The sequence below is a fragment of the Misgurnus anguillicaudatus genome, chromosome 11 (assembly GCF_027580225.2).
Source record: "Misgurnus anguillicaudatus chromosome 11, ASM2758022v2, whole genome shotgun sequence".
NCBI classification, from domain to species: domain Eukaryota; kingdom Metazoa; phylum Chordata; class Actinopteri; order Cypriniformes; family Cobitidae; genus Misgurnus; species Misgurnus anguillicaudatus.
Genome location: NC_073347.2, coordinates 35,911,989 through 35,927,186, shown reverse-complemented (window position 1 = coordinate 35,927,186; position 15,198 = coordinate 35,911,989). Strand labels below are relative to the sequence as shown.

General features: G+C 36.4%; 1 protein-coding gene across 1 annotated transcript in view; it reads right to left on the bottom strand.

Moving 5' to 3' along the window:
• LOC129416087 (zinc finger matrin-type protein 4) overlaps nucleotides 1-15,198 on the bottom strand; it is a 117,986-nt gene that overhangs the window by 23,098 nt on the left and 79,690 nt on the right. Inside the window, exon 6 of the mRNA XM_055170334.2 lies at nucleotides 10,509-10,605. Within this exon, the coding sequence (XP_055026309.1) occupies nucleotides 10,509-10,605 (97 nt within the window). The remainder of the gene's footprint in view (nucleotides 1-10,508; nucleotides 10,606-15,198) is intronic.

The window sequence follows — 15,198 nt, the reverse complement described above, 5'->3', positions numbered from 1 at the left end:
CGAGCAGAACCAGAAAAGATGATGATGGTTTAAGGTTATAAACTGAAAAACTTCTGCTTGGCCATCCAAACAGCAGTGAGACAAAAACGTAAATACTGTTTTCTTATGAGTATGTGGCGACTTAAGACTTTACAGACCAATTTAGAGACTTTTTTGCAAAAAAAGTGCCTAGCAAAAATCTAACAACTTTTGGGATGAGCCGTAGACAAATCTAGGAGTTTTTTTTTGGGTGAGCCATATCTTGAGATCTGTATGCATTACGTGTGCCCTATAATGCCCCAGATGCATGAGTCTTGCATGCAGATTTGAAGTGCCAATGTAGTGAATGAAAATACAACATGATTACGTCACTCATATACTCATTACTAGGGCTGCAACCAACAATTTTCATTATCGATTAATCAGACAATTCTTTTTTGATTAATCGACTAATCGTATAAACATAAATTTTTACTAAATTAGATTTTTCACTTATTATAGCTAAATAAACCACTAAATTTGAGTAAAAGTATAAAAAGTGCAAAAGCCAATACACTACTACAGAGAGTTTTATTAATAAAACCTTTTTGATTTTGATATTTTAAGCTTCAAATGTAAAAGTATGTGCAGCTTTTAAATAGTAAAACATCTTGAAGTGTCAAAACATAAACAAACAAAATGGGATGTGCTGGTGAGGAAATTTTGTCACGGATTAAAAAACTCATTTTAATCTTTAACTTTAGATCTTAATGAGAATTAACAATATTTGTTATTAAGAAAATAAACAAAAAAGCCATTACGATATGAAAGTGATTATTACAGTAATAAAAACCTGAATTACTGATGCTTAGTTTGTAGTTCATACTATTGTCATGAAAACCCAACAACAAATACAAACTCAATTATTTAAAGGATGAAATTAAACCTTTATTAACCAGCATTCATTTGCACTTTTGTTTCGTTATTGTCCTGTCAGGGTTGCTAGTTCTGCAAAACAAAATCATCCCAATGGCTATTCAAAATTAGTCCAAAACCATCCCAATGACTATTCACAGCCCAAATACCAACAACTAATGAACCAAATCCTTCAATCTGTAACTCACAGAAAAATATCAACCCGCAGAAACAGTTTAACTCATTCCCTGCCAGCCATTTTTTGAAAAGTTGGCCGCCAGCATTTTTTGTGATTTTTCACAAAAATGCTTTCCAAGAAATTTTTCTTCTAAAAATATATAAACATACAAATATATCAAATGAAAAGACCATCTGCTTTTAAAGAAACAACAAACAAACAAACGGGAAACGTTTCATCATGTCTAGATTTTCTTTTTAGCAAAAAGCTGAAATAATTGCATTTTTGTGAAGGAATTTTGTTAGAGATTAGATTCAGAATGACTAAAATCTAAAATTGAATTGAATTGAACTATCAAAACATACATAGAGTTTAAAATTAGTAAATTACATTTTGGCTTCAGTTTTTTCATAAATTAGGTAAGCGCCATCTAGTGGATAATCACAGTATTGCAGATTAACATAAAAACTAATCAGGAACAAATGTTTTATGTAGGGATGCACCGATAGGATTTTTTTGGGCCGATACCGATTCCGATTTAAACAGACAACTTCTGGCCGATACCGATGCCGATACCGATATTAAACACTTGTATACAATACTATACAGTTGGTCTATTAGCTAGTTTATTTCTGCATCAAATTATTTTTACTGAACATGGATTGGATCTAATTAACATTCAACTGACCAACATAATAAGAGAGGCACAAATTAAAACAAATATAATAAGACAGCATGACAACCTTCAAAGGTGGTTTTTGCTATTCAGCATTTATTTTATTAACTACATTAACTCATTTTTTACATATAATGGATTTCTTTATGCAGTTAATTAATAAACAATCGGTATCGGCCTGTCTCGTGCTATTGCCGATATGCCGATGGATTCAAATTCATCAAAAATCGGCCGATAAATATCGGTGGCCGATACATCGGTGCATCACTAGTTTTATGCAAATGTTTTCTCTTAATGGCGGGGAAAGAGTTAAAAGTAGCCCATTTCAGAATCAAGCTGAAAGGCCAGAAAGGACCTGGCAACGCTGCCTTGCTTTTAAACAGACTGGATGCTCGGTAAAAAGAAGAAGCGCCTGATAAACGTGCAGCTCACTATGAAGAAATAGTGCCTGACTTTAATTATAAGCACACAACTCGCGCTGTATGAAGCAGACGCGTGTCCACGCTGTCCGACGGTGGTGCGGAGGCATGTGACATCACGTTGACAATGAATTTCATTATCAAATATTATTGATTTTACCAATTAGTTGGTTTAACCCTACAGTAATTACGTGATGACATACTCTCTTTAAAGTAAAGGTGCCATAGAAGAAATTTTTTTGGATATATGGTTACATAAAGAAACTTTAAAGAACACTTTTCCACTTCACAAAAAGAAACACAACAAGAAATGAATGGATCTTTATGAACCTCTGACTGAATAATTATTCGGGGAACAAAAAATGTTTTTTTCTATGAAACACTGTGAAACACCTTTTGTAGCACTTTTATCTTTAGGAGTGAACAGTATAGTCTTTAAAAATGTTCCCTGAAGTGAAAATGGAGTTCATTGTTATGTTGAGGAGATGACAGATTTTTTGGTGAAATGTTCCTTTAACGTCACGTCGAGAACTAATTCCACATACGGGCTACAGCAGGGGGTGCCAGGGTGTGTGACAGCTTTCTCTCCGCCCCTAAAGTCCTTCCCGCTCTTCACATAAATAATTATAGGCATCAGAGTTTGGACTGTCATTGCTGTTCTTCACGGAACACTTGATGTGTAATATGAGACTGAATGTTGAAAAAAAGGGGGAAAAAGGAGAGAAACATCCCTGAAGACATCGAGCATCAACAAAGTGCTGTCGAGGCAAAGTGAGGACAGACTGCCTCATACAGTACAGTGTTTGAACGGCACACTGGTGTCCAACTTTACATTTGTTACCATAAATCAGGCCGCAGTAATGTCTACTTTAAATCCAACGGGTACTTCTGGTGACAGGCACTTAGAGCACCTAAAAGTGTATTAAAAAACCTTCACGTTGATATAGGTTTTTGTCCACGGCGCGAGACGCCCGGATCACTTTTTAAACACCATTCGGCGCGCTTCGCCTCCAACCAGCCGGCACAGCCGAATGGGAATTCATAAATCATTACTGACTTGCTTTCGAATACTATCATTATCCTTTCTGGTCTTCAAAAATCAATTTCCCTCACATTAGCTGGAGTTCCTGCAGGCTGAATGTTCATCTAATTTAAAGACGCGTGAAATAAACGCTTCATGACAGTACGTTAAACACAGATTCTATCAAATCTTTCAATCTGCGTCATAAAAGTACAAGGCGGTTTGTTTTGAAATGCTTTTTCTTTTGAAGTGCATTTTTCATCTTTTATTGCTTACTTGACAAATGCACCATGGGAATTTGCCAATGATCTCAGTAATTATGATAATGACTTTACAGCTTTAATTGTCTGAAAATCTTTCATTTGATGGACATCATTAGATTAACAAAGCCTAATGAAAACTCCTACAGGCACAGGATGTCACAGAAGAAGGGAGAAGGAGGCGTTTCTGGTTCGGCAATGTAATTTCTGTAGTTTATGTTACAATGCTTATGTTTATCTATTAGCTAAAAAAAGCTCGCAGGTTTAACAGGATTAGTTTACCTCATAAATAGAAACATACATTTGGGATGGCATGAGGGTGAGTAAATTATGAGATATGACTTACTTCAGTTTAACACAAGCGATTTTATATTAAAATGCTGTCATGTTATCTTCCTACATGAAAATCACATCCATCCATCTTTAAATGACTTAATGTGTCTGAAGCACACAGTAAATACAAATATGGCAGCAATTCAAAAACTCTGAATGAAATTGCTTCTCGTGTGTCTCGAGACCAGATATGCATGTTTTTCGTCACGAGACACTCAAGAACCAATGGGATTCAATGTTAAGGACGTGACGCCATATTCCTTTAAAGCAGTGCTTCTCAATTATTTTCTGTCACGCCCCCCCTAGGAAGAGGTAAACATATCGCGCCCCCCCCAACTCTCCGCCGCGACTGTAAATAGTATAATTTGTCTATAAAATTACACATCTGCAAAACATTGTATCCTTGTTAACATTGAGAAAACACAAAAAGAAAACACAAAAAAAAGAAATATCGATCAACTTACAACAAAGAATAACTTTATTAACATTGTTTTTAGTCTGTAACAGAAAAGACTTAAAATGCATAAATTTGCATGAAATAAAAAAATCTATCCTTATTTAAAGTATAATATTTTTTGACCATTTGATACTGAAAAATTAAATATAATCAATAAATAATAATAAAAAACACAAGCGGCTTATCAGCGTGATTGGGGTGTAATGTCTTTAAAAATCACTTCCTGAAAAAGTATTTTCCCTGGGGTCTCGTGCGCCCCCCCCTGGTGTCGCTTCGAGCCCCCCCCCCTGGGGGTCCCGCCCCACTATTTGAGAAGCACTGCTTTAAAGGGACGGTTCACCCAAAAATAAATCCTGTCACTGGTTAACATGAAGATTGGAATAAAGCACAGAAGTTATCCTTTCATTATGCTTTAATAAGTTCAGCATGCTAATCCCTAAAAAATAACTTGTTAAGTACATGACATTTACATTTTAAGATAAAATAATACTTTTATTAATCCATACTGTAGTTTACACACCCCCATGCCATCCCAGGTGTATTTTGACTTTATTTCTTCAGTTGAACACAAATAAAATTTAGTATGAACTACTGTATCACTACTGAGCTATTACAAGAACTACATGTTACCAAACATTGTGCTGGTTCAGTTTACAGGGTTCCCACACCTTAGTTAACTTCAAATTCCTTTCAAGGACTTTCCAGGTCCAATACCCTCAAATTCAAGGACTAAATGTGGGGACACATTTTCAAGTGAGAGCAAGGTTACATCGTTACAAGATACATTGTTACAGGCTCTTTTTTGTGCCACTTTGGGGACACCTCCAGGGTGCGTCTGAATGTGTATATCAAATTCAACCAATGGTGAGACTTAATGACAAAGACAGTGTGACGCGGGAGTCAGGAAGTATATCGCTATCTGAAATATTGCCAAAGACAGCGTTACAGGGACACAGAAAGTATTGCAAGGGAGATGCAGCGTCTCGCTCCCTTCTCAGGGAACAACAGTTACATACATAACCCGAGACGTTTTCATGTGTCAAACACAACTATGCAAAAAAGCATTTTGGTATGAATCAACATTCGCATGCAGAAGATATAAGCATTTAAAGCGAACAGTTTAGCATGTGTGCTTAAAATAGTAGAAATTTTATGATACTATTCTACACTACACAGGGAATAATATGGATTTTTTCCAGAGAACTTCTTTCATAAAATAGATTCAATCACTTTCAATGACCTGTATCTATGTGTGTATATTTTCAAAAACCTCCCAGGGCCTTGAAAGTTTGTGAATCTGGGGGAAAAAATTCAAGGATTTCAAGGACCCGTGGGAACCTTGAGTTTAGTCTAAAAATAGTAAGATTCTGGTCAGTAGTCTCAACCTGGATGATATCTCCCAGCATGCTGTGCAACTTCTGGTAAAGGCTTTTCATTTGGCACTTTGAAATGAAATCAGGTGTTTTCACGTTATGAAAACAACCTGCCAGATATTACACCCCATTTGCCAATCTGCTCAGTCCCAGTATGAGAGGGCCGGGCCCCTGGTGTTTCTCTGATTAAAGTGGGTCTGTCTCAGTATGAGAGGGCTCAGGCCCCAGAGTGTCTCTGATGATTGTGTTTGTGTGTCTCTATGAGAGGATGAGAAGGACGGGCCCCCGGAGTCCCTCTGATTAATGTGTGTGACTCTCAACATGAGAGCGATGGGCCCCTGTGATTCCTGGGTGTTTGCTATTCAAGTCCAATCAATGCAGAATTATAGGCGGAAATACGCCACAAGCTACTTAAAATAAAAATAGGAAGACCACAGTCAAGCTGCTATTTTAAAAGAAGCACTTTAAAAGGTGCTTTAGAATATACAACTGTATTTATATGAATAAAAAGAGTTGTGTACATCTTAATGACATATCATGAGCCTCAAACACGATTATTTTCTTATCATGTAAAGTAACCTTGTGCATACAAAAGACAGCTGGATCTCAACATAACACTGAATGTGATGGTAAAGTCGAAATGTACGCCCCCCCCCCATAATAAATTAATTACAATGTTGTTACAATGCTAAAAACAAAGTTGTGACTGTTGAGTTAGCGTTACATAGCGTTTAGCCTGAAGTTCTACTATTGACATTACAGTTAAGTTTTGCAGGTCCATACTGAAAAAAAAAACACAAACTTACCACTCAGAAACATCCATTAAAAATCTCCAAACAATTGATTATTCCTCAAAATCTGATACAGACTCAAACATAAGATCTGTTTAAACACACACACAGAGCTACTGAAGGAGAAACAGCCAATTAGAGCAGAGCTCAACATTATTATTCATGACCCTTTCAAACAAGGTAATAATAGATCATTTCATTCTAAAGGCAAATCCTAGGGTTGTAAATGGACATGAAAAACTGACTCATTTTTGCACTTAATAAAGCCACAGACCTTCTATGTAGATATCAGAAAACAATTTAACAGATTATTATAATGCATTCTATGGCACCTCAGAAAGGCATGAACTCAAACGGTTGGGTTGTAATTTAACCTATGCTGGGTTTGGTTTTAACCCATTGTTCTATTAAATCTAAACATTTCTGGGTTAATTTAACTCAGTGGTTGGGTTCGCCCCTTTCTGACCCCTGAGTGAATATTTCCCCAAATATAAAAAATTGCTCATTATTTACTCCCGCTCATGCCATCCTAGATGTATATTACTTCCTTTCTTTAGTAAACAAATTAATAATTTTACACAGATATATGACAAATATCTCAAATTAAAAAGCTACTATTATCTTCTCATATCAAGCTCAACATAGCGAAGATCCAAAAAAATAAACATGCATAAAATAACTTATGTCTGGGTGCATCATGAAATTATCTTTGTATGCTAAATGTTTTTACTTATTTTTTATTCTTTGTACAGCACCTTGGGCAACATTAGTTGTATTAATGTGTGCTTTATAAATAAAAAACAAACTAGCACATGATAAACAAAAACTAATGAAATCTGACATTGTCGTTTTGCCGCCATTTTACAATTTACCGCGCTGATCTGGGGTGCGTTTCGTGAACAATGACTTAACTCGCTGCTGAACCAACATAGTACAATGCAAAGTTGGAGAAACAAATTTCCTTGTCACGACTGTTTCCTGAAAGCATAGTAACTTATGTTGGTTTAACAACATAGTTAATGATGTCACGTGGGAGGTGAAGTACTAATTAATCAGTGCAAATCGATTTAATTTCAGATTATTGCTGTAAATAACATGTATTGCATCGGAAGACTGATTTTGTTATCGTGATTTTGTTATCTGTTGTTTATTTTCAAGATAATCAATAAATGTGCAAGTTCCCTCTTACGTCACTCCTCCCAGGGATTCCCCAGGGTCTTAAAGCTCGTAGGTCTGTGCACATGCGCAGTTTTCTTAAATTCTGTTTACAAATTTAAAGATGTAAAATACATTTTTATATATTTATAATGATGGATATAGATTTTTTTTTGCTTATTTGTTCAAAAGCATGATCAACGTAAGTTTACATATTATAATAACAAGAAACTATGCTTCTAACCACAAGTGAAGAACTGTTGTTCAAACCACACAAGTTTGCGATGCAGTTTGCAAATGTTTGTTTCAACTATGGTTTCGGGGAACACCATAGTTGAATTTGTCAGTAATGACGAAACTTACACAGTAGTTGGCTAACGATGCTTTTGGGAAACGCACCCCTGTATATTTCCATTGAAACGCCACATATTAATTGCTAAATAAGCTCAAACAATTTATCTTTTCTTTCTCACAAACATATTGGGCTCTATTTTAACGATCTAAGCGCATTGTCTAAAGCGCACAGCGCAACGCCTAAATGGGCGTGTCCGAATCCACTTTTGCTAATTTAACGACGGGGAAAATGGTTTGTGTGCTGAGCGCATGGTCGAAAAGGGTGGTCCTATTGTAATGGGAGTATTTTGGGCATAACGTGCAGTAAACCAATGAGAGTCTCAGCTCTCATCCCCTTTAAAAGCAAGTTGCGCTGGCGCTATGTCTAATCCCTATTTACATGACAAACTTTGTAAACTGAAAAACTAAGCGGAGGAAGAAGATCCCCAGTTTAAGATTAATGTAAAATAATTGTGTTGTTTTTCACTTGTATTGAAATTGTTATTTTTTTATTAAAACCTTTAAAACCGATTTTCTTTTAGTCATGGAAGTAAAAAGCAGGCTTGTAATTGCTTTCCAATATCATCAAAACATAATTTACAAGTATGTAAGAAAAGGTTTGTACTCTAAAAATACTTTATTTGTTACAAACAGGAGATAAAGAATTTACAAACGGCTCTCCTCACGTTTCAGCACTTTGGACAGCGGTTTTTTTTAGCAAAGAGTTTTTTTTAAGCATTACTTGAAATTGTTTCTCATCTCACCATATCCACAGCTACAGAGTCATCATATACAATAAATCCGTGAGGTAGCATTAAAAAAAAACATTTAAAAACAAATGCATTTGTTTAAAGCAAAGCATTTATTTACTTATCAGGCTAAAGGTGAAGCAGCTCTTTGTGCCTTTTAACGTCTCATAATTAGTCCTCATTTATGTCCAAGAGACTCAATAATAATCTTTTACATTCAATCCTTTAATCTTTCATATTTAAAAGCATTTTTGTGCTGCTGCGCATTCATGTACTTTGTGATAAGCAAACCCGCGTTGTCCTCCCGATTATAGGCGCATTTTACTAATGCGCTCTTTAAATAACATAAAACACAAGACCAGGTTTTTGTTGGTCAATGGCGTAGTCTATTTTAGTTGCCTCAAAATAGCAATGCGCCAACAATGCGCCTGAACACACCTCGTTTTCATACCAGAACGCCCATGGGTGCAAAAGGGGGCGCAAATGCATTTGCTATTTAAACAACGCGGCGCTAAACGTTAAAATTAGGGTGGAAACTAGCGAAAGACACTTGCGTCGCGCATTGCGCTGCATTGCGCCGGGTGTAAGATAGAGCCCTTTGTTTTGCATCAGAAAACATCTATTAATCAACTCCACACATTTAGATTTATTTAATGATGTACTTTTTGAAGCTTTGCCACTTGACCTCTTTATAAGGTGACATGACAATCATTTAATATAAAAAGAAGTCACATACATCTAGGATAAAATGAGGGGTTTAAATAAATTTTATTAAATTATTTTGTAAATTATGAGAGAAATTTCAATATAAAAAAATATCTCGCATCATATTTGGCACAAAAACTTAAAGTAAAAAAATTAGTAGCACGAAGCAGATTGTGTTTGGCACAGATTTAACCCCCGTCCACCCACAACAAACAACATCCTAAACCCTGATGTACTGCAGGGTTATTACAAGACAAAAAATCCCTAAATACTATTTCAATGCAAAGCAGACCCTTGCATAAACTTTTCCTTTGCTTGATGAAAATACACAGGAAAATCTGAAGCGACCTGACAGTGAAACATCCTCTTTAATCCATATACTTCCGACTGTAATTCCTCACAAGAGGGGATGCAGCTCTAATTACAAGTAATGATTGTAGGATAACAGTGATTTGGCTTTCAGATGGAGTCTTCCTCCCTACCCGGGGTCCGCTGGCATGTTAATCAATTGGTTTATTGTGAGGAGCAATTAAAGTTGCTGCATGTGTTGTAACCGCCTCACGTAGCGCTCAGAATCAGGCCAGCTGCCCTAAACCACACAGTCTCTTTTAATAACCGCATGTGTCTTTGGACGATCAGCGGTTACTTTGAATCATATTTATTTCATTACCTGAATTGATGGGCATGTTCTGCTGGGGCTGGCCGGGGGATTCGGAGGCAAACAGGGCGACAAATCAAACTAACTAAATGCTTGATATGCATGGGGACTCTGGCAGAGGAAAACAAACAGACACTTTAATTGTTTCTAAATACACGCAGGTGGCAATGCGTACACACTGCCAGCTTTGTGTAATACTTCAGTTTATATGAACCTTGCTCAGGAGGGTAAAACATGAACAGACAGGTGCTAAGCTTTCTCAAGGACACCACGGTCACTACTTGCTGGCCATGAGAATCTAACTTGTGACCTTTGGGTTACAAGCCTGACTCTCCAACCATCAGGCCACGACTGCCCCACTTATGCACTACTAGCCCGGCACGCATGTAGCTCAACATTCGTCTTATTTGTGCTTAAGGATTTTAAAAGAAACATCATTAGATGAAACTTCATTAAGTCATAACATCCAAGCATTAAAAAGGTCCTCGTGGATGGCTGTGAAAGAAGGAAGTCAGAAGGTCACTCACTTGTTTTGGTGTTTTGAACCCTGGAGATGTGCGTGATACTGCTCGATGGAGTTGAGGATCACTTTACAAACGCTGCACGAGTAACTCCGACGCAGACCTACAATGCAAAATCAAAACACATTTCATCTTGAAAACATGTCTCCGCTGAAATGTTTTTTTTTTTTTTTGAAAATTGTTTTGTTCCGTTTATTGAGCATTATTGATTTTTTCAACAGGCTTCACTAACAAACAGAAGAGAAATCTATATTTAATGCCTGTTGTTTTGCTTTTTTGAGACTGGTCATGAAAGCACTACATAGTCTTTGTGGAATCATAAGCATTAACAATTTTGAGTTTCTATTGTCTCACTGGCCTTTTGATTTTGGGGGTTATGCTGTATGATGGTCTTTAAGAGTGGATGGGCGTCAAGTGTTTCAGATGAGAAGCAGATGTGAGCTAATTAAAGGCTTTGCAGGTGGTGATACAAAAAACCAACAGCAGCCACCAAAAATAGACGAAGGCAAAGAAATTCACATGCATGTGCGCATGCATCTTGGCAATATTTCTCCCAGACATCTGCAGAGCTATTTTGATAACAGTGTTGTCTGTTCCTCTATGGAAGCTTTATTCGGCCAAATGTAAATTAAAACCAGATCTACCGTTTCATTATAGCTGTGTGCAAAATATGTGCCAAATTTGAAAATTTAATGATATTCTAATATGATAATGCATATATAATGCAGATAATCCTCGTCAGATTGAAAAAATAAATGCAATTGATGATTTGGCATAGCCCGGGTGACAGTTGAACTTAGCCTTACCCACAACATTTCAGGTTGGGAAGTTCGGTCTGAAATCGCTCCGTTGTGGCGCTACTATGCTCTAACTAAAACTGTTCTGACCAATCAAATTGTCAGGGAGGGCTTTATACAATGATGGACAGATTGATCAATAATAACGTAATCAACCACGTCACCAAAGAGCACTTGTGTTGAATCCGTTTACAACAAAGACAGCTGCCTGGAGGATTGAGATGTGAAGATTCTGCCATCGAATCTGTTCTAGAAGATATGGACAGCGCATTGATTTTAAAAGAGGAACAGAGAAACGTGATCAAGGCATTTGTTGATCGGAAAAATGTTTTTGCCGTCCCTCCTGCGGGATTCGGCAAAAGTTAAATTTATCAGCTTCTTTTTTGGAAGCCTGTGGTTGAAGTTCATCTAACTTACAAATGGTAAGAGATAGTCTGACTGTATGACTTAGTAAATAACTCACAGTGTCGTGAATGAAATGTTGTAAACATAGTAGGTGTCGATGGACGTTGCTAACTCAGACTTAGTACAATCATAATGTTAGTCTCATTGTAGCCAAATAACTAGCAGTTCAGCTCAGGCTGCAAAAGAGGACGGACGCCATTTCAACATACGTCACACACTCGGTTGCTCGGATTGGTTGTAGATCTATCCAATTGAGTGCAGAGGCATTTTTTTGTCCTGGTTCGGTTGAAACACGCACCATAATCACAGTCCAATGGAGCGCTATCAGACTCAAATTCTAACTAGAATTGAGTATGACAATGTCAGGCTAGATTTGGCATTTTATTTTCACTAAATTAAAAGGCAAATGTAAAAATGTAACAGCAAATACATTTTTATTAATGCTCATGCAATAATAGTGACAAAAATCTAATTAAAATGTGAAGTTTATTTTATGTGCTTTTAATTTTGTGGTTTTCGTTTTCATTTTCAATAGGTATGTTGCTAAAATTTTCAAAATGGTTAAATGCTAAAACTAGTTGTTCAGATAGAAAGAGCTTGAAAAAGGCTTTCAAATGAGACCAAGATCATGTTTATGGGTTCAAGAATAACAAAATAATGGCCATTTGAATCTCCAAAATCATCACTATAGTTTGTCCCATGTTTTCCATTAAAGTTCAAGAAAATGTGTGACCGAATCATGAAAATTATAAAGTCTTTTTGCTATTTTTTAATCATGATAAGCTGTTTGCCATATCCTCTACATATTCTACTTCTGAAAAGTCAGATATATATAAAAAAAACACTAATTATCTTTGTCCATTCAAGCAGATTTTGGGGGTGGTAAAACTCCCGTGGTCGTCGTTCTAATTTATTAAAATTTCGTTCACTTGTAGTTAAGCAATTAAACTAAATGACTTTACAATTTCAAAACTGTCTTAACTCGACTTCAGCAAAAACGATGATTTTACAAACTTTTGCGAGCTCGCACAGCCAGTAGTTAAATATAAAAAGGTGGTGACTGAAAACAAGGAGGTACCTATGGTTCTTCCGGTGGTGTTAACAATAAAAACTCAGAAATTTCGCTATCAACAAACCAACAGAAGCATTATTTGCCACAACACCGCGCACTGCCTAAGGAAATCTTAAGTTTCGTTGAGCGGAACCAAAAAGTCAGCCAAAAAGTTAGCAACATACCTATTTTCAAAATCCACTTTTATGCTTATTTTATGTTAATCAGTGGGTGGGGTTTCCTTTCTAGCATAACAGAGAGTTTCTGAAGCCATGTTGCCAATTTACCAACTTGCTTTTAGACCCTTTTAGTGATGTGTTTTCACAGAAAAGCAACTAACAACAAAAAACAAGCAAGACATTTCTAAAAATACACATCACTAGATAAGCTAAGCTTTTGGATGTCAAGTGTGACAGCAAAAAATATAATGATCATCTAATCAAATGGGTATCAAAATAATCATATTCTAAAACAAGATTCAAAACATCTCAGCATGTCTATCGCCATGCTCGCCTGTTCCCCACTTATTTTATTCATCTAAGATATTTACATATCAGACAATACCTCTAAATAATATATGTAGAAAATAGTCAAGAATCATTATCTAATAATATAGTATTCACCTCCACCAATGTCTGAAACACTTGGCAGAAATTATTTGCAGGAATTTTTTAATTTAAATGGACAGTTTATCAAAAAATGACAATTCTTTGATTATTTATCAACCCTAAGAAATATGCTGCTATTTTTATCTTTGTGCAAGAGCTGTGATGTCTTCCTTTTGTGCTCCACAGAAACAACACCAGCTCAAGAGAATGAGTGCAGAATGAGGACAAATTGAATTTTTTTTGGTCTCTTTAAGACTGATTAAATAAATGGTCCTCTTTTTTAATCTCGCCAGGTATAAAGAAATAAAAAAGTAAGGCATTGTGCTCCTCCCAGCTGTGTAACTTATATGGGAAAAATCGATACGCTGATGAAACAAAGGCAATAAACAGCAGGAAAAAATCTAGACACCCTTCATCTCTGCACTTTAAACAATACAATCCATCAAAGATGAAAAACTGAATTTATGACTTCCAGCAATGCCCTACTTTTATTTCAATGATTATTTCTTCTGTAACTTCATCCTTTATACTGAAAGAATATGCACGCACAGTCTTATAAAGGTTTCTGAAATACTGTGAATTTGAAGTGACGTTGTACACGTTCACAGCTTGTGGTGCCAGTACACCGCACATATGGTGAAAGCAAATATGTGTAATGAATCCAAAACACTTGTCTATTCATAGGAAGCTATTTATATGAACTGGAATTATGATGGGACTGAGAAGTATTGCAATAAAAATGTAGCTGACGTTATAAAACACACTTTACGGGCTGCTCGATTTAGTCCGAGACCAGTTTGTAAATGTTATCAGAAAGGAGGTCTACAAAATCGACAAAAGCAAGCTAGTAGCATTGCTAGTCATCTCAACAGCAGATGAATGCATTTCACCTTATTAACCTCCAAAATCTGGACATGTAGGATAGTTGTCAATAGAAAAAATAGCTTTTTCAAGCACATGGCGCACATGTTGCTGATGTCTACTGTATCAGCAGGTGCAAGAGGACCGAAAAAACTTCATATCTTAAGACTAGAAATAACCAGTCTGCTTAAAAGATGAAACATCTATGACGTGGCCTTTACACTTTATAAGTAGCTTTTCTCAATGTTTGTTTTTGCTTTAAAGCTCCCTGCATAGAGTCTTATTTAAGTTGGACCCCTGATGACGACCTCTTGGTGTGTTACTTATAAACCAGCATCAGAAGACACCGTGAAGCCTTCTAATCTCAGATAATTAAAGCGACTGAAATGCCAGAAGAAATGTTTACTGGCTATAAATTAAAGTTTGCTTCTAACGGCTGGCTGAAGTGAAAGAGGTCACACTTATTCTCACAACAAATCATCAATCAGTTTCTCTTCTCTTACCCAGTAAATGACTAGCAAGTAGATGAAACACTTGCAACTTTCTGCAAAATGTTTAATCATCTCCAACCAGACATACAGAACGACTTCATTCACTGGGTAGTGTTGTTTTACATGTTTATGATCTAAGCTTTGAATCAGAGCTCAGCTGCTTTATAACAACTAAAGAAACTTCGAAAAGTGGGTCAGAAAATAAGTTTAAAATGTTAGCTAAACTTCTCTTCCAAGGGGTGCAAATTTAAAATATGTGTTTGGAGTGTCATGTGCATTGCTCGTCATTTCAAAATATGTGTTTGTTAACCATGTGCATCATGCGTCTTGTCAAAACACGTGGCTGCTGCACACGTGTCAAAAGGGTTTATGATAAAAGAGATGCTCACGTTCACGAAATGCTCACAAGACACTCACTTAACACTAAACTCTGATTACACATGAGATTAAGCGAGTATCTGCCAACCGCGAGTATCTGTTTTA